The following is a 22,564-nucleotide window of genomic DNA, read 5'->3' as shown; positions in this document are numbered from 1 at the left end:
TAAGAGTTTTTATTTTAAAGTCTATTTTGTCTGATATGAGAATTGCTACTCCAGCTTTCTTTTGATTTCCATTTGCATGCAATATCTTTTTCCATCCCCTCACTTTCAGTCTGTATGTGTCCCTAGGTCTGAAGTGGGTCTCTTGTAGACAGCATATATACGGGTCTTGGTTTTTTATCCATTCAGCCAGTCTGTGTCTTTTGGTTGGAGCATTTAATCCATTTACATTGAAGGGAATTATTGATATGTATGTTCAAATTACCATTTTCTTAATTGTTTTGGGTTTATTATTGTAGGTCTTTTCCTTCTCTTGTGTTTCCTGCCTAGAGAAGTTCCTTTAGCATTTGCTGTAAAGCTGGTTTGGTGGTGCTGAATTGTCTTAGCTTTTGCTTGTCTGTACAGGTTTTAATTTCTCCATCAAATCTGAATGAGATCCTTGCTGGGTAGTTTAATCTTGGTTGTAGGTTTTTCTCCTTCATCACTTTAAATATGTCCTGCCGCTCCCTTCTGGCTGCAGAGTTTCTGCTGAAAGATCAGCTGTTAAACTTCTGGGGATTCCCTTATGTGTTGTTTGTTGTTTTTGTCTTGCTGATTTTAATATTTGTTCTTTGTATTTAATTTTTGATAGTTTGATTACTATGTGTCTTGGCGTGTTTCTCCTTGGCTTTATCCTGTATAGGACTCTCTGTTCTTCCTGGACTTGATTAACTATTTCCTTTCCCGTATTAGGGAAGTTTTCAACTATAATCTCTTCAAATATTTTCTCAGTCCCTTTCTTTTTCTCTTCTTCTCCTGGGACCCCTATAGTTCGAATGTTGGTGCGTTTAATGTTGTCCCAGAGGTCTCTGAGAGTGTCAATTCTTTTCATTCTTTTTTCTTATTCTGCTCTGTGGTAGTTATTTCCACTATTTTATCTTCCAGGTCACTTATCCGTTCTTCTGCCTCAGTTATTCTGCTATTGATCCCTTCTAGAGAATTTTAAATTTCAGTTATTATGTTGTTCATCAGTGTTTGTTTGCTCTTTAGTTCTTCTAGGTCCTTGTTAAACGTTTCTTGTATTTTCTCCATTCTATTTCCATGATTTTGGATCGTGTTTACTGTCATTATTCTCAATTCTTTTTCAGGTAGACTGACTATTTCCTCTTCATTTGTTAGGTCTCATGGGTTTTTGGCTTGCTCCTTCATCTGCTGTGTGTTTCTCTGTCTTCTCATTTTGCTTAACTTACTGTGTTTGGGGTCTCCTTTTTGCAGGCTGCAGGTTCATAGTTCCCACTGTTTTTGGTGTCTGTCTCCAGTCGCTAAGGTTGGTTCAGTGGGTTGTGTAGGCTTCCTGGTGGAGGGGACTGGTGCCTATGTTCTGGTGGATGAGGCTGGATCTTGTCTTTCTGGTGGGCAGGTCCATGTCTGGTGGTGTGTTTTCGGGTGTCTGTGGCCTTATTATGACTTTAGGCAGCCTCTGTGCTAATGGATGGGGTTGTATTCCTCTGTTGCTAGTTGTTTGGCATGGGGTGTCCTGCACTGTAGCTTGCTGGTCATTGAGTGGAGCTGGGTTTTTGCGTTGAGATGGAGACCTCTGGGAGATTTTCGCCATTTGATATTATGTGTAGCTGGGAGGTCTCTCGTGGACCAGTGTCCTGAACTTGCCTCTCCCACCTCAGTGGCACAGCCCTGGCACCTGGCTGCAGCACCTAGAGCCTGTCCTCCACACGGCTTAGAATAAAAGGGAGAGAAAAAGGAAAGAAAGAAATAAAGAAAGAAGATAAAATAGAATAAAATAAAGTAGAATAAAATAGAATAATGTTATTAAAATAAAAAATAATTATTAAGAAAAAATAATTTTTTTTAAGTAAAAAAAAGGAGAGACAGAACCCTAGGACAACTGGTAAAAGCAAAGCTGTACAGACAAAATCACACACAGAAGCATACACATACACACTCACAAAAAGAGAAAAAGGGGAAAAAAAAAAATATCCTTGCCCCGAAAGTCTACCTCCTCAATTTGGGATGACTCGTTGTCTATTCATGTATTCCACAGATGCAGGTACATCAAGTTGATGGAGCTTTACCGCTGCTTGTGAGGCTGCTGGGAGAGATTTCCCTTTCTCTTCTTTTTTCTCACAGCTCCCAGGGGGCTCAGCTTTGGGTTTGGACCCGCCTGTGCGTGTAGGTCGCCGGAGGGCGTCTGTTCTTCGCTCAGACAGGACGGGGTTAAAGGAGCCGCTGATTCGGAGGCTCTGGCTCACTCAGGCCGGGGGGGAGGGAGGGGCACGGAGTGCGGGGCGGGCCTGCGGCGGCAGAGGCCGGCGTGACGTTGCAGTAGCCTGAGGCCTTCTTCCGGGGGAGTTGACCCTAGATCCCGGGACCCTGGCAGTGGCCGGCTGCACAGGCTCCCCGGAAGGGGGGTGTGGACAGTGACCTGTGCTCGCACACAGGCTTCTTGGTGGCGGTAGCAGCAGCCTTAGCGGCTCCTGCCCGTCTCTGGAGATCCTTTAAGCGGCGCTCTGAATCCCCTCTCCTCGCGCATCAGGAAACAAAGAGGCAAGAAAACTTCTCCGCACTCCCTCCCGGCCAGCCATGGCGCACTAACTCCCTGCAGGCTGTGTTCACGCCGCCAACCCCAGTCCTCTCCCCGAGCTCAGACCGGAGCCCGAGCCTCAGCTCGCAGCCCCGCCCGCCCCGGCGGGGGAGCAGACAAGCCTCTCGGGCTGGTGAGTGCCGGTCGCCACCGATCCTCTGTGCGGGAATCTCTCCGCTTTGCCCTCCGCACCCCTGTGGCTGTGCTCTCCTCCGCGGCTCCAAAGCTCCCCCACTCCGCCACCCGCAGTCTCGGCCCGCGAAGGGGCTTCCAGTGTGTAGAAACCTTTCCTCTTTTACGGCTCCCTCCCACTGGTGCAGGGCCCGTCCCTATCCCTTTTTCTGTGTTTTTTCTTTTTTTTTCCCCTACCCAGGTACGTGGGGACTTTCTTGCCTTTTGGGAGGTCTGAGGTCTTCTGCCAGCGTTCAGTATGTGTTCTGTAGGAGTTGTTCCACGTGTAGATGTATTTGTGATGTGTCTGTGGGGAGGAAGGTGATCTCCGCGTCCTACCCTTCCGCCATCTTGAAGCTCCTGTCGACCACATCTTTATTCATTCATCTGTTGATGGACATTTGCGTTGCTTCCACCTCTTGGCAGTTGTTTATAATGCTGCAGTGCATAGGAGTGTGTAAATGTATCTTCTGTATCCTGCTTCCATTTCTTTTGAGTAAATACCCAGAAGTGGGATTGCTGGGTCATATGGTCGCTTTATTTTTAATGTTTTGAGGAGCCTCCATACTGTTTTCCTCAGTGGCTGTACCATTAACATTCCCATCAACAGTGCACAGAGGTTTCAGTGTCTTTGCCCACACCCGCTATTTTCTGTTGTTCTGTGTGTTTTTTAAAAAATAAATTTATTTATTTATTAATTTATTAATTTTCTGGCTGCGTTGGGTCTTCGCTCCCGTGTGAGGGCTTTCTCTAGTTGCGGCGAGCGGGGGCTACTCTTCGTTGCGGTGTGTGGGCTTCTCATTGCGGTGGCTTCTCTTGTTGCGGAGCACGGGCTCTAGGCTCGCGGGCTCAGTAGTTGTGGCTCGCGGGCTCTAGAGCACAGGCTCGGTAGTTGTGGCACACGGGCTTAGTTGCTCCACGGCATTTGGGATCTTCCCAGACTGGGGCTCGAACTTGTGTCCCCTGCGTTGGCAGGTGAATTCTTAACCACTGTGCCACCAGAGAAGTCCTCGCTGAAGAATCTTAATCTTAGTGTACTGTTTGTACTTTTCTCAGTACCTTTTTCCTTTGGATTTTGTGATAGTTATACATAAAACTACTCAGAGGAGTGATTTCCTCCAGCTGCTCACTTGTCACTCGGGATTGAATGAACCACAACGTTGGCCGTAGAGATGGGGAATGTTATGTTAAAGACCAGAATCTGCTTCAAGGGAGCTTGGTATAAAGAGGAGAGGTAATTTTAGATTTAAGATACAGAAGATGTAGGTAGTCTTGATTGAATAGGGTGTAAGGAGCAGAAGCAGTCACTGTCATTATCTTTCTTTTGTTCTGGATTCTTCTGTGTCTAAGAACAGTGTGGCTCATCCTTGAATCTCTCCAAAGTGCCGTGTGTTTCCATTTTAACTGCATGAAACCTTCGTGTCCTGCCATCTGCTCCATTTCATTTGTGCCCTATGAAATACACAAGCTCTGGTCCAGGGGCACCTATTGGCTGAACTGTTCTTGCTACATGTTCCTGTATCATGATGCTTTCCTGTATCAGGATGCTCTGGTTCTTCTGAGCCAAGTCTGAAAGGAGAATTTGTGGACCATATATATTTTAGCTCAAAACCTCCAAATGGAATCATTTTAATATGTGTTTTCTGGAGAAATATGTAATTAATAATTGCTTCATACATTATTCAAGAAAAACTTATTTTGTATCACAGATAGTTCTTGTAATCTTATATAAAGATATGCTAATGGATTTAATTAAACTAATTATGCTGAAAAATGTAGCCTGAACTTTACCCTAAAATAGTGTCTATTAATCATCATCAGTAGTAATATTTTTATCCAGAGAGATACTTACAGCATTAAATCGATACTGGATGGAAAGTGCATGTTTTGTTTTGTTTTACAGTTTGGATTAAGTTGGCATTCTCATGAGATGCATGACAATTAAATTTGCTTAGGGAAGAGTATAAAATTTATTTAATTTCTTTAACCTGAACTGTTTGAGCAATTAGAAAACTTTTGGAATTTTCTGCCATTTCATAATTCTTTTATGCATTTCATTTCTTTCTCTCTAGAATTTTGGTTTCAATGTGTATTTGTCCATTTGATTCAGTTCTGACCATACTTTCCTTCCTCAGAGTTGTGATACCATGAGTTTTTTGTTTTAACCTTTAAATCATACTTCATTATTGCCCTCTTCAGAGATGTTTCTCTCTTTTTAAAAAATGAAGTATAATTAATTTACAATGTTGTGTTAGATTCAAGTGTACAGCAAAGTGATTCAGTTATACACATACACACACATATATATATATTTTTCAGATTCTTTTCCATTATAGGTTATTACAAGATATTGAGTATAGTTCTCTGTTCTATACAGTAGGTCCTTATTGTTTTTTAAAATTAATTAATTAATTTATTCATTTTTGGCTGCATTGGGTCTTTGTTTTTGCACGTGGCCTTCTCTAGTTGCGGCGAGCGGGGGCTACTCTTTGTTGTGGTGCGCGGGCTTCTCACTGCGGTGGCTTCTCTTGTTGCGGAGCTTGGGCTCTAGGTGCGCGGGCTTCAGTAGTTGTGGCTCGTGGGCTGTAGTGCGCAGGCTCAGTAGTTGTGGCGCACGGGCTTAGTCGCTCTGCGGCATGTGAGATCTTCCTGGACCAGGGCTCGAACCTGTGTCCACTGCATTGGCAGGCGGATTCTTAACCACTGCGCCAACAGGGAAGCCCAGTCCTTATTGTTTGCCTTTTTTATATATAGTAGTGTGTACCTGATAAGCGCACACTCGTAACTTATCCCCCCCCACCTCATCCCCTTTGGCAACTATAAGTTTGTCTATTTCTGTTTTGTGAATAAGTTCTTTTGTATCATTTTTTTAAGATTCCGCATGTAAGTGGTATCATATGATATTTGCCTTTGTCTGTCTGACTGACTTCACTTAGTATGATAATCTCTAGGTCCATCCATGTGGCTGCAAATGGCATTATTTCATTCTGTCTTATGGCTGAGTAAATATCCCATTGTATATATATATATGTATCACGCATCTTCTTTACGCATTCATCTGACGATGGACATTTAGGTTGCTTCCATGTCTTGGCTATTGTAAGTAGTGCTGCTATGAACGTTGGGTGCATGTATCTTTTCAAGTTATATTTTCATCTGGATATGTGCCCAGGAGCGGGGTTGCAGGATCATATGGTAGCTCTATGGATACCATGAGTTCCTGATTGCCTGGATGTTAAGTGATGAACCCAGTATTAAGAGGACCACCCAGCAACTTGCCTGTCTTTTTTTTAATTTTTTTTTTTTGCGGTACGTGGGCCTCCCACTGTTGTGGCCTCTCCCGCCGCGGAGCACAGGCTCTGGATGCGCAGGCCCAGCAGCCATGGCTCACGGGCCCAGCCGCTCCGCGGCATGTGGGATCTTCCCAGATCGGGGCATGAACCCGTGTCCCCTGCATCGGCAGGCGGACTCTCAACCACTGTGCCACCAGGGAAGCCCGCTTGTCTTTTAATATTAGTAGAAATAGCTTTACCACTGGCCCTTGATTTTGTTTCTTGTATCTTTCTGTGGATTGCTGCCTCTCAGTCAGTGCTCAATGGCAGGGAGCCCTATTGTTTTTGGTGGTAGTTTCAGTTGTACCTGAATCCTTCACGTGCCTGAGTGTGTGGGGGACTGAAGTGCGTGTTCTCAGCATGTCAGTGGGTCATTGCACACGTATTTGAGGCCCAAAGGCCTTTAGGGTTGGGCCCGTCCGTCCTCACGTGGGAAAAGCTTTTCCACGTTCAAGGAGAAGTGGCAGCCTGGACTTAAGCTGCCGTTTTGTTAATTCAGGTAAATTTAAAGTCAACTCTGAAAGAATAACTTTCTTAAAAAGCAAACACTGATTTGATAAGTTCAGTTATGACTTAAGACACAGGAGACGGATAAACAAAGCTCAGACGTTGAATTCATTTACGTTCCTCTGCTGTGCTGGTCTCTGTTCCTGGCTAGACCCTGTCCGGTGGGTGTGTTCACACAGGTTATGTGGCCCCGGCTCACAGCCCCGGGAGGGGTGCCGAGGAGCGCCCACTCCAAGCTGAGCCCTGTCTCTGGGGCACATCCCACAGGCCTCACCTCCTGCCCACCTCACTCGCCCAGTGAACCGATGCGTGCCCCCCGCCTGCCCGGAGCCTAGCCAAGGCCTGGGAGGCACCCTGGTGGCTGCTGACATGCCATGCGGGCATCCTGGCCTCTCTCCTACCATTTGAAAGAGGCTGGCATGTTCTGAGCAAGATTTTGTGTAAATAAATAACTGGTTTACAAAAAGTAATAGAAAACAACGACAGAAAAAGAGACGTCTCCGGTGCCCTCCATTCCTGTTACCCGACTGTCTCTGAGACTTGGCAAATGATTCTACTCACTACTTACCACTTTAATCAGGACTTGATAAATGGAAGTTTTCACTGAATGGAGAGTTTTGCACGTTGAAGAAGGTGTGTGTGTTCACATCTGCACACATCCACACTCTCCTGCTGCCACAACGAGTGGTGAGCACCGTCCGTGGGCAGCAGTGATGGGTTGGGGGTGTCTCGTCGCCTCCACGGCACCCTTCCGTTCTCCCGACTGCCGCTGGAGGCCGCCCCATTCACCACTACTAACCTCCATCTTTTCCCACTGAGAGGCACCCAGAGGAAAGGCTCCCTTCCTGAGTTCACATAGTAGGTGGCGGAGGTGGCAGCCTGGCCTGGAGCCCGGGTGCTTGTCCGGGGGGGCACCCGCTCCTGGGCGTCATGCCGTCTACCCTCCCTCGTCTGCGTTCGGGCCTTCTGTTTCTGGAGGCGCCTTCTGCAGATGAGGTTCGACCCATCGCTGCCCATCACCGAGCCGGAGCCCGCCTTGTCTGGCCCGTGCCGCACACCTTGAGAAGCTCTCGAAGCAGTAGCCCCTGCCCCTGAAAGAGACCTGAATTCAGTGAAGCAGCCTGACTCCACGGAGGAAACGGGGGCCTTTTCCTGCAAGCACGAGCGGAAACCAGAACACTCAAGTCTCTCGTCCAGTAGCCAGTGTTAGAAATGGGCAAAGCGGGCTGCGCCCTTAACGAGAGTGGGGGATGGCACGCGCTTTCTCAGGAGGCTTGGGCTGCACTGGGGGGACCTCAGGGTTCCCTCGGCCTCTTATGGCTGCTCATCTTCCTGGAGGGGATACAGCTGGGTCTCTCAGCTGACGAGGCCGATTTCAGTGGGTGCAAAGCAAAGAGGTACAGAGTCTCTTGAGGTTAAAGAGGTGCTTTTGGGCAAAGCTCTGTGGGTCAGGGAGTCATGGAGGCTCTGCTGTGTCTAGGGTCCTTGGCCGGGCCACAGCCGTGAGACCCTGGTCGGGGGGCTACAGACACACGGCCCAGCGTGGTAATAGTCCTCGATGGCTGACCCGGAATCCGTGTGTCTTGAGGAAAACAGTGGCTAAGGGCTGAGGAGTCACGAGGTTACCTCTGCGTGTTTAGGACCAGGGGCAGGAGTGGGGGGAACAGTGACCCAGGAGGAGGGAACAGCATGGGCACAGCCTCGGAGCTGGCAGAGATGTCCGTAGCATGGGGGAGACGGCAAGAGGCTCCACATTGTTGGAAACGGTCCTGCAGGTGGAGGTGGAGGCCCCTGACTGGGACATGGGGGAGGTGGGGCCCGGGCCTCTGAGGATGCTGGGTGGTCAGGCCTGTATCCCAGGAGCAGGGCATTGCCACCCAAGCATCTCAGTTAGATTTGCATCTTAGGAAAGCTCCTCTGGCTGCGGGTGGGACGTGACCTTGAGGAGGTCAGAGCAGAGGCGGGAGGCCCCTTAGGAGGCCGTGCCTTCCTGCCGGAGGGAGACACAAGAGGCGTGGGCCAGGTGGTGGACACTATAGAAATGGAGAAGGCCGTAGAGGCAGGGCGTGTGGAATAGTGAGGATCCACCAGGCTCTGTGACTGGTCAGAAGTGGGCTGTGCCGAAGACGCAGCATCCTGAGCGTGTGACCTGGGGGCTCCCGGGTGCAGCGCCCTGAGCCTGGAGCACCGGGACGAAGGGTAGGGCCCCCTCTAAGGCAGGGGGAGTTTGCAGCATCTGTGGGGCAGCCACGAGTCCAGTGGCCGTCGGGTGTGTGAGTGTGAAGCTCAGGAGAGAGGTGACCTGGGAGACAGGCATTAGGCCTCTGAAGCTGGCGCTTCCTGAGGGGTATGGAGAGGGGGGAGAAAAGTCTAGAATGGGACTGCAAGGACACCCACCTTTAAGGGAGGGGCAGGGGACAGAGGAAGGTGGTTGCCCTGGCAGTGAGGGCTGTGGACGCTCCGGAAAATGAGGGGTCACAGCAGTGTCACGGGAAGGTCACCTAAGCGAAGGCCTGGAGTCGCTGTGGCCTCGGCAGGAATGGAGACTTGATGGCGGCTGGAGAGGTCTGGGGAGTGCGTTGGTTACTGGACACCGGGGTGAGTGCACAGCTTGGGAGCCGTCTGTGCTGGGCTGGGCGGTGGGGAGCCTGCGGCTCTGGGTGCCTTCAAGGGGAGAGGCTGGCGTGGGCTGGAGTGTGGAGGAAAATGCAGGAGGTGCTCGATCAGACGGTGGGGCAGGGGCCGTGCCCAGCGGGCAGGATCCCCCCACCCCCACCCCGTGGAGGGAGGTGCTCCCTCCGTCTGCCTGGAGGGACAGGCAGAGGCCGGGCGTCCGGCTTGTTTTGGCTTGAGTGGTGGGCAGAACTGCCCAGCCTGTTCTGATGGTTTGGGTTTTCCCTGAAGCAGGAGGTGAGCTGAGCGAAAAGGGGGTGGGATCCTGGGCTGGAGGAGAGCGAAGAGAGGCTGAGACGGTCACTGGGGGAGGGCAGAAGGTGGAAAGGAGCCCACGACCGCCGGAGTACGGAGAGAACAGAGCTGGAAATGGGGTGCGGGGGCACGCCCTCGCCTTCGCTTCATTCCGTCTGTCTGTCCTTGTTACGTTATCCAGGACTGACATGGGCTCGCGGTTGCTCTGTTCTCTGTGACCCTCGTGAACTGTAAAACGCGACGTCCCTGGGATCTGGCTCAGTTCGGCAGAGTTCCCTGTTAAGCAGCATTTGGGGGTCTCCGCGGGTACAGCCCTCCCTCTGTGGGTGTCGCCTGACCTCGGGTCGGGGAGCCTTCAGGAGCCTGGTTAAGGCAGCGCCCGGCGGCCCCCGGGCAGCGAGCAGAGGGTGGGCCACGAAGGCCTGTCTTGTTTGCCGCTGTTTGTCCTTGTAAGATGGTATTTATCACGCTGCTCCAGGCAGATGGTGCTTCGTGGGGTACAGGCTAAAACGCATTATGCTGATGCATCCTCGCCCGCGGGACCCTCACAAACTAGACAAGACACTTTCTGGCCCGAGCAGTCAGCTGTGCAAACGCTTATTATTAAACGTCACAGTAAATATGTTTTTATTTTTTCAAAGCAACTCTAAGGTATTTGAAGCAGAACTTTGGAAGCCAGAATGAAATTATTTCTATTTAAGGTTCTTTTCAAAACTTGCATCTCGGGCTTCCCTGGTGGCGCAGTGGTTGAGAGTCCGCCTGCCGATGCGGGGGACGCGGGTTCCTGCCCTGGTCTGGGAAGATCCCACATGCCGCGGAGCGGCTGGGCCCGTGAGCCATGGCCGCTGAGCCTGCGCGTCCGGAGCCTGTGCTCTGCAGCGGGAGAGGCCACAGCAGTGAGAGACTCTCGTACCGCTTAAAAAAAAAAAAAAAAGTTGCATCTCAAAGCAGAGAGTTGGAATTCCTTGATGTGGCCGGCATTGAAGGACAGGGTTAACACCTGGGGAAAAACACCACTAATTCTGTAGTGCAGATTTAGAGGTAAACTTGGCTTACCTGTCCTTGATCATCTTGACTGTGGCGCGTTAAGGCACGAGGGGCTTGGAGGTGGACTGGCTCCAAATACTGGCAAAACAGCTTCACTTCGCTTGTGCCTTTACTTGCTTTGTGGTTATTTTCTCCCCGTGTGTGGCTTGTCTTTGTTGTCTCAGCAGAAGTTCTTTTGAAGAGCAGGAATTCTTCATTTTGATGATGTACAATGGATCCAGTTTTTTTCTTTTACAGATTTTGCTTTTGGTATCATATGAAAGAAATCTTTGCTTAGCCCGAAGTCACAAGTATCTTCTTCTAGACGTTTTATAGTTTTAAGAATATAAGATCTATGATCTATTTAAAGTGAATTTTTATATAGGATGTGAGGTGTGGAAGGAATTTTATTTGGTGCTGACCGAGGGGGCACCTTTGTCCCTTCTTGCAAATTGGTTGACCATATATATTCAGGGTAATCCGTTTAAGGTGGGTTTCTGCCTACTTGCTTTTGGAAAACAATGCTAACAGCTGTTTAGGTAATAGGTGTGGCATTTTCCAGTGTTCAAAGTGTTATCCAGTTCTCTTTTCAATTAGATTTTGAGCTTTATTACAGCCCCTGGAGGTATTTGACATGAGTATTATTTCCTCCATTTCATTCAGGAAGGGGGAGCCCCCCCTGGTAGCAGGAGTCACTTAGAGTCAGAGGCGGGGCGGGGGGGGGGTCCCAGCCAGGGTCAGAACATTTAAAACCCAGGACCTTTTCCCAATCGCATATAGATGAGGGTGGGCTGAGGCCCTGGCTTCCCACCAAACTGAATTTTAATTCTAGCTCAGTTCAGTGCTACCTGTGTGATCAGGGGCAAAGTAATTAACATCCCCATTGTCAGTTTCCTTGCCTTCCTGCACAGCTAACTCCCTGTAGGAGGTCTGTTGGAATTAAAGATAAAATATACACTGGTGTAGCACAGCGGCAGAGCATGTATTAGGATCTATCATTATTACCATCACTCTTATTTTCTGCAAGTGTGGGTTTTCTAGAAGATACAGAATGTGAATATAGGAGATAAAGTTACTAAAGAAGAAAGTGATTCCAAGTTCAGGGACCTAGATATACAGGCAGTCACTTCTGGAATGGAGCAAAGGCAGTCATTCTCATTGTTGAATGTGGCAGAGCTACAGTGAATTTGTGGGTGGAGGATTCTTCTGGGGGCACAGGTCTTCATTTGCTAGGATTTCCTTTGGGTAAAGGGGAAAATCACATAAAAGCTTAGTACAGTATAGGCGTTCGTGAGCAAGCATTGAATGTTGGCTTCCGCTCATATCACTTCTATTATGTGTCAGGATATCCATGTCGACACATCTCCACTGTTTGTGGATCAGAGGCTGTGTTTTTTCCCCTCAATTTTTGTTGTGTTTAACCATCAGCTTCTCATCAGGAAAGTGATCTTTGTTTTTTTGGTATGTGTGTGGTTTTTCAAAGTAATTACAACTTCGTGTGAAGATTTGCCAACTGCCTCAGGCTCAACGTTCTTCTTTGTTCTTGGTTTGCAGGGTGCAGCGCTGAAGTACTTGCCAACCATTGTCAACGATGTGAAATTGGTATTTGATCCCAAAGAGCTCAGGTAAGGAAGCACCCAAGGCGAAGGCTTCCCGTGTGCCACGCTTGGCCTCCTTTTGAGGGCGTTGGTTCACGGGATGCTTGGGTTGTCTCATGTCCACGTAGTTCAGTGCCCTGACTCTTTCTGGAACATGGTCTAGTGATGGTGTCTGTGACACTTTGCTCATTATGTCTTTATGTGGAAAAGGTGTCTTCTATCAACAGTCACAATATTTTCTTCAGAAGATTATTTATAGCCTCACGCATACATAATACAAATTGGGCATTTTGCATCCTTTAGACTTTAAACTTCCGTAAGTGGTTCTTGGGTCTGGGTTTCAGCACCTAAACGTTTTGACTCGGGAGCTTTAATATTGGTGTCTCACCTCCTCTACCTCATTACCATACAGCTTCTTTCTGGGGGCTCCTGCCCAAGGGCTGTGAGCCTCAGACAGGAGCCGCAAGTTGTCAGCTCAGGTTATAGTAAAATGAAAACCAAACCAAAACAAACTCTGGGCAAGCTGGGCACTGGCTTTCAGGTGGAGGAGTCAGGCTGGGGACCGAATCCTTCCTTTCACCTTCCGATTTTGCCACCGTCCCCATCCAAGCTCGGTCTCAGTTGTTTACTGTGCAGATGTCACTGCATTTGGGAAAGAGGTGTCACGAGCAAGTGGGTGCACAGCCTCTGTGACCCCAGACATCCGCAGCACAACCCTCGTCTGCTCCTTGTTTGGGTTTTGATTTAACGTTTGACACAATAAACTTACCTGCAGGTGGTGGCATCTCTTGACCAGCCAGAAAAGTCCACCTAAATATTAGTAAAGGGTCACCTGTCCGTCGGGTGGTTAAGCGGAATGAAAAACGGTCACCCTTCTGTACTTTATGTCCACCATAGGTCACTCATGCCCTGGAAGTGAAGGGTGAGGGGCTTTTGGGAAGCTGCTCTCCCCACGAATCATCACGTGTCTGATGTGCCTGAGGATTTAGTGTCCTGCGTGGACACATTTATTTTTGCTCCCAGGCACTGGCAATACTGGTTATAGTTCAGCAGGTTCTAAATGAGAAAAGGAGGCACAGATGGGCCCACGGGCAACAGGTCTGCCCTCCCGGGTCTCCGCGTGCTCTGTGCCTGCAGCCCGGCTCTCAGGCAGTGGTCCAGACAATGGCGATATCCGCAGCCCCTGGGAATTTGCTGCATCTTGGGTTCCTTCCCAGATCTTCTGAATTAGGAATTGGGGGCGGGGCCCAGCTCTTCGGTTTTAATGATGCCTCCAGACACTTTCAATGAATGCTGCTGTTTGAGAACCTCAGGTCTGGAGAAACAGAGGACGAGGGGGGAGCTGCAGTTGGGTGGGCCATGGCCATACTCTGGGCCTGTCCTCCTGGGGCATGGGGACCAGGCCTTTGCTCACTAGAGGGGTGACGTCCATGTTCACAATGGGCACCTGTGCCTTGTGCTTGGAGATCCGGGGAAGACTCCCTTCCCCAGGACCGGTCCCATCTGCTCTTGGGCCCTTGACTCTGCGGGTGTGGGTTCCTCTTCAACACCTTACCTACTGATTTTTTTAAAAAATGACATTGAAAATCATGGATGTATTTTTCCCTGTTTAGAAAATTGAGTCATGTTTTGATGAAACAGAAGAGATCACAGAGGAGAATAACTCAAAGTTAATTCCACGAGGATCTGGATCTTCCTAGTTATCTTCCGTGTGGCAGCGTGTGTGCACGCACACTAACACACACGTCCATACACCCCTAAGAGAATTCAGCATTACAGTTTCTATTTTACAGTCGACCCCTGTGCTGAAGACATCTTGTTTTCCCACATCAGGAAGGAGACTTCTACCCCATCACCATAATCTACCGTTAGAACAGTTCTGTCACCCCAGTAGGATTCCTCGTGCCCAGTCAGAGTCATTGCCCACTCCCCCCCCAGCTCTAGGCAACTACTGACCTACTTACTGTGTGCATAGATTTACCTTTTCTGGGCATCTCCTATAAATGGAATCGTATAATATACGTGACCTTTTGTGACTAGCTTCTTTTCACTTAGCGTAACGTTTTCAGGGTCTGTTAGTGTCAGGATTTCATTCCCTTTTATGGGTGGATTGTGTGGATCTGCTGCATTGTGTTTATGCATTCATCAGCTGATGGACGTCTGGGTTTCTCCACTTGTCAAGTGTTATGAATAACGTTGCTATGATTCATATACAGGGTCTTGTGTGGATAAATATTTTCATTTCTTTTGGGTATATACCTAGAAGTTGAAATGCTGGGTCGTATGGTATCTATGTTTAACATTTTCGGGAACTGCCAAGCATTATTCCAAAGTGGCTGCCCCGTCTTGCATTCCCACCAGCATGGTATGAGGGTACCAGTTTCTTCACATCCTAGTCAACACTTGTTACTGGCTCTCTTTCGGATTATAGCCATTTTAGTGGGTGTGAAGTGAAAAATAACATTCTAAAGCATCATTCTTTTGGAAGAGATTTCGGCCCGTATTGTACAGTGGGCCTATTCCAACATTCGGTGGCATCTAATGACCGTTCACTGAACTTGCGTCTCGGTACTGTCTTGTATCCCACTGGGTCATTTTGCAGTATTTCCAGCGTCTCTTTTCACTTGTGTTTTTCCTTTTATAGCAAAATGTTTACTGATTTCATCCTAAATGTTCCTGTGGGTTTGCTGACCATTCAGAAGCTATATTGCTTGATTGAAATAATTCACAGTGACCTCTTCACACAGCATGGTGAGTGAAACCCTGAGAATCCTTAAATTGTCACATTTGTCATTGTCTGTAGACCTCGCCCCGTCTGAATTCTGTCTTCTTTGTCGAAAGGAGTGGGGAGGGGCTTCCCTGGTGGCGCAGTGGTTGAGAGTCCACCTGCCGATGCAGGGGACACGGGTTCGTGTCCCGGTCCGGGAGGATCCCACATGCCGCGGAGCGGCTGGGCTCATGAGCCATGGCCGCTGAGCCTGTGCGTCCGGAGTCTGTGCTCCGTGATGGGAGAGGCTGCGGCAGTGGGAGGCCCGCGTACCAAAAAAAAAAAAAAAAAAAGAAAAGAAAGGAGTGGGGAGATTGCAGCCAATTAAAACAGCTCCATTACAAGACAGGAAGATTTAGCCCTTACCAGAGAATGGTAATTGGCATATACTGTAGGTAATAGATCATTGAAGAATGAAGGCACAAACCTTGCAGTTCGGAATTTAGGTGTAACACCAGAGCCCTAGGGTAATCAGCATACATTGTAGCCTGTAAGATGTGCGATTATCTGTCCTGGGGAGGCAATCACTGTCCTCCATTGAGATGATTGCAACAAAAAATTTCAAATTTTCTTTAAATGTAGAAGTCATGGTTATGTCTTAGCCTGAACTTTGCATTCTGTGACAGGGTTTCTTCAAACCCTGCTCAAAGGAAAAAGAATTTCAATGATTCCTCAACTCATTTATCCCAAGGAACACCTCACATTTCCACACGTAATCTCCCTACCCTTTTAATTAATCACTTTCTTTCTGTTTGGACAGATTGGATTAATATTTTACACTTGTCAAGAAGTTTTATTGAAAGCTTAAGACCTTTGCATAATTCCACAACCTTCCTCACTTACTGGAGACAAATGTGAAGACTGTTGAGTGACATTCTGATGGAGAGGCATACATTTATTCTATTCCATTTGTGTCTGGACGTTTGGCTGTTTTGTTCATTTTCTTTTGTCCTCACGTGTGGTGTTGTTTCAGGGCTGGAGCAGCTCAGTCCTGAGATGTCCCGGTTGAGAACTCAGTGTGTGTCTGGATTAGTCCTTTGTACCATCTAGACTACTGGACCCTATGTTTTTAATCTTATTTCTTGATTTAACTTTATACAATTCACTGGAGTCTGCACTTACAGCTAAGGCTTATGTCAAGAGGAAATGTTAAAACTTCATTTGGGTGGGAGTGTTCTTCTGGAGAAAACACATCAAACCAAGAAGGGAGTAGCTTTTTGCAGCCCTTCCAAACAGACATCTCTTTCTCACTTGCATAAAAGAAAGTCAGCTGTGTCGCCGTTATTTGGGACTCAAAGCCCATGAATCGCCTTAAGCCAGTAATCCCAGCTGTCAGTATTTCAGGCTCTTCTTGGAAGGCTGGATATTGAATTGCTTATTCTTCAGGTGTCTTCTAAAGCTTGGGACTTCGTGAGACTCCAGGGAGGCATGAGGCGATAGGTGGAGATGCTGCTTCGTTGTTTCTTTCCATATTGACTAAACTTTATACCACAGTAGGTGAAGTCCCCTGAAAGTTTTATATCTGGGTCTTATTAGGTAGCTTACTAATATCTCTCCTTCCAACCATCCAACCCCAAGACACGCAAAAACACACACCACCACGACCACCACCATCACCATCACCATCGCTGCCACCACCAGTGCCTTCAACTGAGCTAACAGTTATCAAAAAAATAACAGTTATCACGGATTGACTGTGCTTGGCTTTTATTGAGTGTTGGTACAGGGATGACCTTCTTGAGGACATATTACGTACATTTCAAAATTTCTGTTGCAAAACTTTGTTCCACGTCCTTTGCATAAGGACCTAAGGCTTAAATGGTTCAACCAAAAATCTTTAAAATAGATCTTCTTAAGGAGTGTATTTCAAGGAAATGTTTTCTTCTATGGACACTTTATTTCTTTAGCTAGTAGATAGCTTGAAGGCAAACTTAGTATTTATTTTTTCAAATTATATCAGCCGTTGTATTTGGCAGTTGTGATTCTCTTTACTGTGCTCCATTTCTATTTTCACTCCTGTTCTGTAAGTCTTTTATCATAGACTGCCTTAAGTCTTGTTTTGGAAATAATGCAGCATGCAAATAAATATTTAGCTTTGTTTGACGGGGTCTTGTCAGGATGTGTAACATTTTGGAATTATTAACTTAGTATCTTTCTAGATACTGCAAAGGTAGGAATTTAATGTTAATAGTCAGTTGCGCCCAACGTAGTAAAGGAGATTGTAGGAAATATATGAGTCCACAATTATCACGGGCAAAGTGAGCCAAAATTAGCCTGAAGCTTCATGTCTTACAAGCAGTTCTAGAATTGTCCAATCAGTCGACATTGTCTAAGCCATAATCTTCAGTGCAAATGTACTTCCGGACTCTCACTGGCTGCATGGAAGCATTTCAGGATGCGTTGTCCAATGTGAAAATGGCCGCGCTTACAGGCTTGAGTTCTGGGTGAAGACAGCAAGGACAGCCCAGATTTTTCTCATCTTTAGGCTCCCTGCTTCTTCAAAGTTACCCAGAGCCATCTTACCTCCTTGTCAGGAAAGGTTTATCACTGGAAATCATCCAGTTGGTCTGTTCTTACGAAGATGTCATTACTTGTGCAAAATATTCTGTGCCACATTTGGTATCAATATTTAAAGCCAAACCATTTTCTGGTGAGATATGATGGCTGTGATTTTCTTGCCTCGTTCCATTTCTTGTTAATTTGTAAAAAAATGCAGTTGTCCGTGTCCTCTTTCCTGATCCAAGTGGAATCAGTCAAGCTAACTCCCTTCGTGTCTAGATTTCTGGAATATCCACGTGGAATCAGTCAAACTAACTCCCTTCGTGTCTAGATTTTTGGAACGTGCTGTAACTAGGTTTAGCTGCACAAGCTACTGGGTGTGCCAGACCGTCGTCAGTGTTCTCTGGGGGATGTGGCCAGAGCGCATCCCTGTCTGGCTCCTCCGGTTCCTCTGTTGGGCTCCAGGGCACGTCTTTGCTCATCAGCATGTGTGTTGCTTCACTCATAGAAGAGACTCACTTTGTTGCTTTGCTCTGAAATGTTTCTTTCTATCTCCCTCCAATATCAAAATTATTGCGTCGTTTTGAGAGTCTTACTTTGATGGAAGTGGGAAGCTGATCTGGGTGCAGTGAGGCTGGCAGTGAATTCTGAAGCTGCCATTGCTCCTCTGCAGGAAAGCCTTCCTGTGGCAGGTTTGGGTCCCAGCAGGTCAAGGCTTCCAGGGCCCTGGTTGGCTCAGCCTGGCTCCTCTTCTGTCCTCTTTAAGGACCAGAAGACTGAGGGTGCATCCCGCTGGGTTTGTTAGGCTACAACAGGAGATGCGTCTTTTGGCAAATCGGGTTGTGTGTGGCCCCAGCTAGTGTGGACACCACAGCTGCTGTCACTGCCGTCTGTTCCCAGCCGTGCCAGCTGTAAGGCTCCTTCTGAATCAGGACCTTGCAACTCCCACTGCCTCTGCAGCCTCCACCCTGGTCCGAAGGAAACGAGAGTTCTTGACAGAGCTGTCCTCCCGCTGCTCATTTCCAGTTGCCATCCTAAGAAGTCGTGCCTCCTTGGCAGAACCTGGAACACAGTTGTAGCTGCAAGGGTGGCTGTGGATTCGAGTTCTGGCTTCTGTACTGGGGAAAGAGAGCTCAAAATGTAGACCCCCCCCACCCCGAATTTAAGAAGCCTGTTCAGAAGATGTGTGTGGACCTGGCCCTCCTGCACGTCTGCCACAGTAGATTACTGACCATGCCAGTGGTCCAGCCCCTCGGCAGGTGTCCAGCGACTCAGAGTGCATGGTTGGTTGCCAGTCACATTAGCTTTTTCTCTGAGGACATGTCTCTCTCCCTTTGCTTTGCTTAAAAAATAAAATGAATGACTGGTTTGCATCATCTCTCCTGTAAATGATTTTACTGCCTCATTAATAAAGAACTACGCATGTCGGAAGCCCTTGCTGGGATGAGGGCAGGCAGCTCACGAGAGGATTGCGAGTGTGTGTGGGCTCTGTGATCACATTGCCTGGGTTCAGATCCTGCCTCTGTTACCTGCTAACTCAGTGACCTCGGGTAAGTTACCCTCCAGGCTTCAATTTCTCCAGCTGCCCTTTTCTTCTTGCCTCCGTTACGTATCTTGAAGATTAATACATATGTGGTACTGAGATTTACCCTGAGCGTTTCGTGAACATTCAAGAAATGTTAGCCATGTCTTTTCATTTTTGTTGCGGATTCATTAGAAGAATGGCCGGTGAGACCCTGCCCTTGTGGCGGGGTGCGGGGCTATCATGTCAAATATGGGGCAAAAGAAAATAGACCTGGACCAAGTACTGGAAGGGATTACATAGCGAGCTTCCTCCGAGAGGTGCTCTGATCACCCTGCATAAATAAAATGTCCCCAGACACACTGCCCCTGGGCTCCTTCTGCCACTCCCCACAGCGTGCAATCGTTGCCTGATTTTACTTCTTGGCTTGCTTGTTTTCTCTGGTCCTTCCTTAAAATGAGAGGCCTTGGAGCATGGCCTTCTTGTTCATCTTGCTGTTCCTCCATCTCTGGTGCCTAGAACAGTGCCTGGCTCACAGTGCATATTTATCTCATGTTCAAATGCAGCACTTCTTTCCCCAGGGAGCAGTGCAGAGAAGGAAGCGTGACATGCATATGTAGTTCCCTTGATCTGGGGGAGGAGAGGCCTTGTGTTCACACGGGGAAGCTGGCTGTCTCTCCCCGTCTGGGCTCTGAATGGATGGATCATGGAGCAGGAAGGAGGTGTCTTTGAGGAGGAGTAACAGAAAGAGATAAGTGAGAGAGTTAAGATACAGAGGGTCGTCTGTGAGCAGTTTTATAAAATTAAGATTGTCGTCTCCTCTTTTTTTTTTTATATGATTGCATCTACCCAGGAAACCATCTCTGGCCTCCCAGGCAACTGCTTTGGGGTCTCTGGTGTCCCATCCACTGTGCTGAGGTCTGGATGCAGATGATAATTATGATAGTTAAATAGTGTTGAGCTCTTACTGTGTGCCAGGGGCCATGGTAAGCCCTCATCTATCTATCTATCTATGTTAAATTTTTATTGGGGTATAGTTGCTTTACAATGTTATGGGGCTTTTTTTTTTTTTTTTTAAGATTGTCTTCTTTTTGCCTCTGATTTTATTATTCCTCTGTTTTGTGGAAAGATGAAGTGGCAGAGGGGACAGCTCAACTCTACCTCTGGACTCAAGATAGCTCTTTGTTAAAACTACGGAAAAATTTAAACATATAGGAAAATGAGGAGAAGAGTGTAATGAACGCCTAGCTGGGCTTCAGAACCTATCAAGTCATGGTCTTGTTTTTATCTTGATGCTCCTCCCCCGGATATTTTTCTTTACATTTATTTTATTGAAGTATAGTTGCTTTACACGGTTGTGTTAGTTTCTGCTGTACAGCAAAGTGATTCACTTATACATACACATATATGTGTGTGTGTGTATATATATTCTTTTTCATATTCTTTTCCATTATGGTTTATCACAGGATATTGAATATAGTTCCCTGTCCTACACAGTGGGACCTTGTTGCTTATTCATCCTGTATGTCATAGTTTGCATCTGCTAATTCCAAACTCCCAGTCCATTCCTCCCCCTGCCCCAGATATTTTTTTTTAATTTATTTTATTGAAGTATAGTTGCTTTACACGGTTGTGTTAGTTTCTGCTATACAGCAAAGTGATTCACTTAAACACACACACATATACATTCTTTTTTTTTTTTTTTTTAAAGAAGATGTTGGGGGTAGGAGTTTATTAATTAATTTATTTTTGCTGTGTTGGGTCTTCATTTCTGTGCGAGGGCTTTCTCTAGTTGTGGCAAGTGGGGGCCAGTCTTCATCGCGGTGCACGGGCCTCTCACTATCGCGGCCTCTCTTGTTGCAGAGCACAGGCTCCGAACGCGCAGGCTCAGCGGCCATGGCTCACGGGCCCAGCCGCTCCGCGGCATGTGGGGTCTTCCCAGACCAGGGCTCGAACCCGTGTCCCCTGCATCGGCAGGCGGATTCTCAACCACTGCGCCACCAGGGAAGCCCCTACATTCTTTTTCATATTCTTTTCTATTATGGTTTATCACAGGATTTTGAGTATAGTTCCCTGTCCTACATGGTGGGACTCGTCGTTTATCCATGCTTTATATCATAGCTTGCATCCACTAATCCCAAACTCCCAGTTCATCCCTCCCCCTGCCCCAGATATTTGGAGGCAAATCCCAGCCTTCACAGCATTTCATGAGGTTGTCTTTTCAAATGTAAGTTTGTAGTCAGAGTAACTGGCATTGTTTCAGGAAATGGAGGATGTGCAGAGGGGTGGATCCCCACGTTGGAGCCCGGAACCCACCTTGGCTGTCCTGGCTCCTCCTCCCCAGCTGAGGTGAAGGACTCGGGCTCATTATCATGCTGTGTGCGGACAGCCAATGAATGGGCGGTAATGGCTCCAAGCACTGTTGGGAGATGTGACTTGACTACTTGAAAGCTGGTTAAATAGATTATGTGCTTCTCAAAAAAGATGACTCTTGCATGTAATCTGCAGCATGGAGTGAGCAGATTTTCAAAGCAAGTTACGAAGAGACAGAAAGGTCAGAGCTTCATAATTTGTACATTTGTAGCTTTGTTCCCATGTGATTATATTGTTGCCCACGTATCTAACAAAAGCTGGGAAAATTAAAGCTTAAATCCTATTATAGAAATGAAAATTTTCAATATAATTAAATTAAAATAGACACTAGGACACCAAGGTTTGGGATTTATGCCCACACAGATATTTTACATTAGTGTTATAGGAATTGGAATAAAAGAAATCAACCTTAGATACCATTAACTTTTAAATTAGTCAAGAGCATTGGACATCCTTGCAAGAAGCCTTTCAGCTGAGATGGGAGTTGTGCTCTTACCCACATGGGCTGCTTTCTGCTGCAGTCCTTAACCTGAGACCTTGGGAAAGCTCATTCCAGTTAACGCTGAATTCCCTTGCCTTTCAAGATCTAGCCTTTCCATATTCTCATATTCAAAGTGACCAAAGCAATTGACAGATTTCCTTTAGAGCTTACTGTCTACTTACCTTATGTCATAAGTTTGTTTTTGCAGAATAGTGTAAGATTTGGAGAATAAAGATTTGAAGATTTAGTGGTAAGACAATCCCTGTGTAGTCTTGATAGTAGTTTAGTTTAATACTCTTGGTGGATTACTTTGGTTTAAGCTTACTGTTCATTGGGGCCACCTTGTTTTTTATTTTTTCTCTGATGTTTGGAATCTAGCAGTGAGTAGGAATGGAAAATGTGCCATTCCTTCATTCTCGGGCCATTCCTGTAGCTCTTTCCTTCAGTATAACAAGTAGGCTCCTTTTACACAGTGTTCATCAACCTCATAAAACTTCATTTGTGTTCCATTTTTTTCTTTTTTCCTCTAACATCTTTATTGGAATATAACTGCTCTACAATGTTGTGTTAGTTTCTGCTGTATAACAAAGTGAATCAGCTATTTGCATATGTATATCCCCATATCCCCTCCCTCTTATGGTTCCCTCCCAGCCTCCTTATCCCATCCCTCTAGGTGGTCCCAAAGCATGGAGCTGATCTCCCTGTGCTATGCAGCTGCTTCCCACTAGCTATCTGTTTTACATTTGGTAGTGTATATATGTCAGTGCCATTCTCTCACTTTGTCC

At 47.0% G+C, this 22,564-nt stretch overlaps 1 protein-coding gene across 2 annotated transcripts in view; it reads left to right on the top strand.

Annotated features, from left to right (window-relative positions):
• The window catches only part of DOCK1 (dedicator of cytokinesis 1), a 527,045-nt gene that overhangs the window by 164,604 nt on the left and 339,877 nt on the right, over window positions 1-22,564 (top strand). For both annotated transcript variants that reach the window (XM_060033849.1, XM_060033848.1), the window contains exons 24-25: window positions 12,094-12,164; window positions 14,782-14,888. In XM_060033849.1, the coding sequence (XP_059889832.1) occupies window positions 12,094-12,164; window positions 14,782-14,888 (178 nt within the window). The remainder of the gene's footprint in view (window positions 1-12,093; window positions 12,165-14,781; window positions 14,889-22,564) is intronic.

The sequence above is a fragment of the Delphinus delphis genome, chromosome 16 (assembly GCF_949987515.2).
Source record: "Delphinus delphis chromosome 16, mDelDel1.2, whole genome shotgun sequence".
NCBI classification, from domain to species: domain Eukaryota; kingdom Metazoa; phylum Chordata; class Mammalia; order Artiodactyla; family Delphinidae; genus Delphinus; species Delphinus delphis.
Note: the sequence above shows the minus strand (reverse complement) of the source record. Positions and strands in the feature narration are given on the sequence as shown.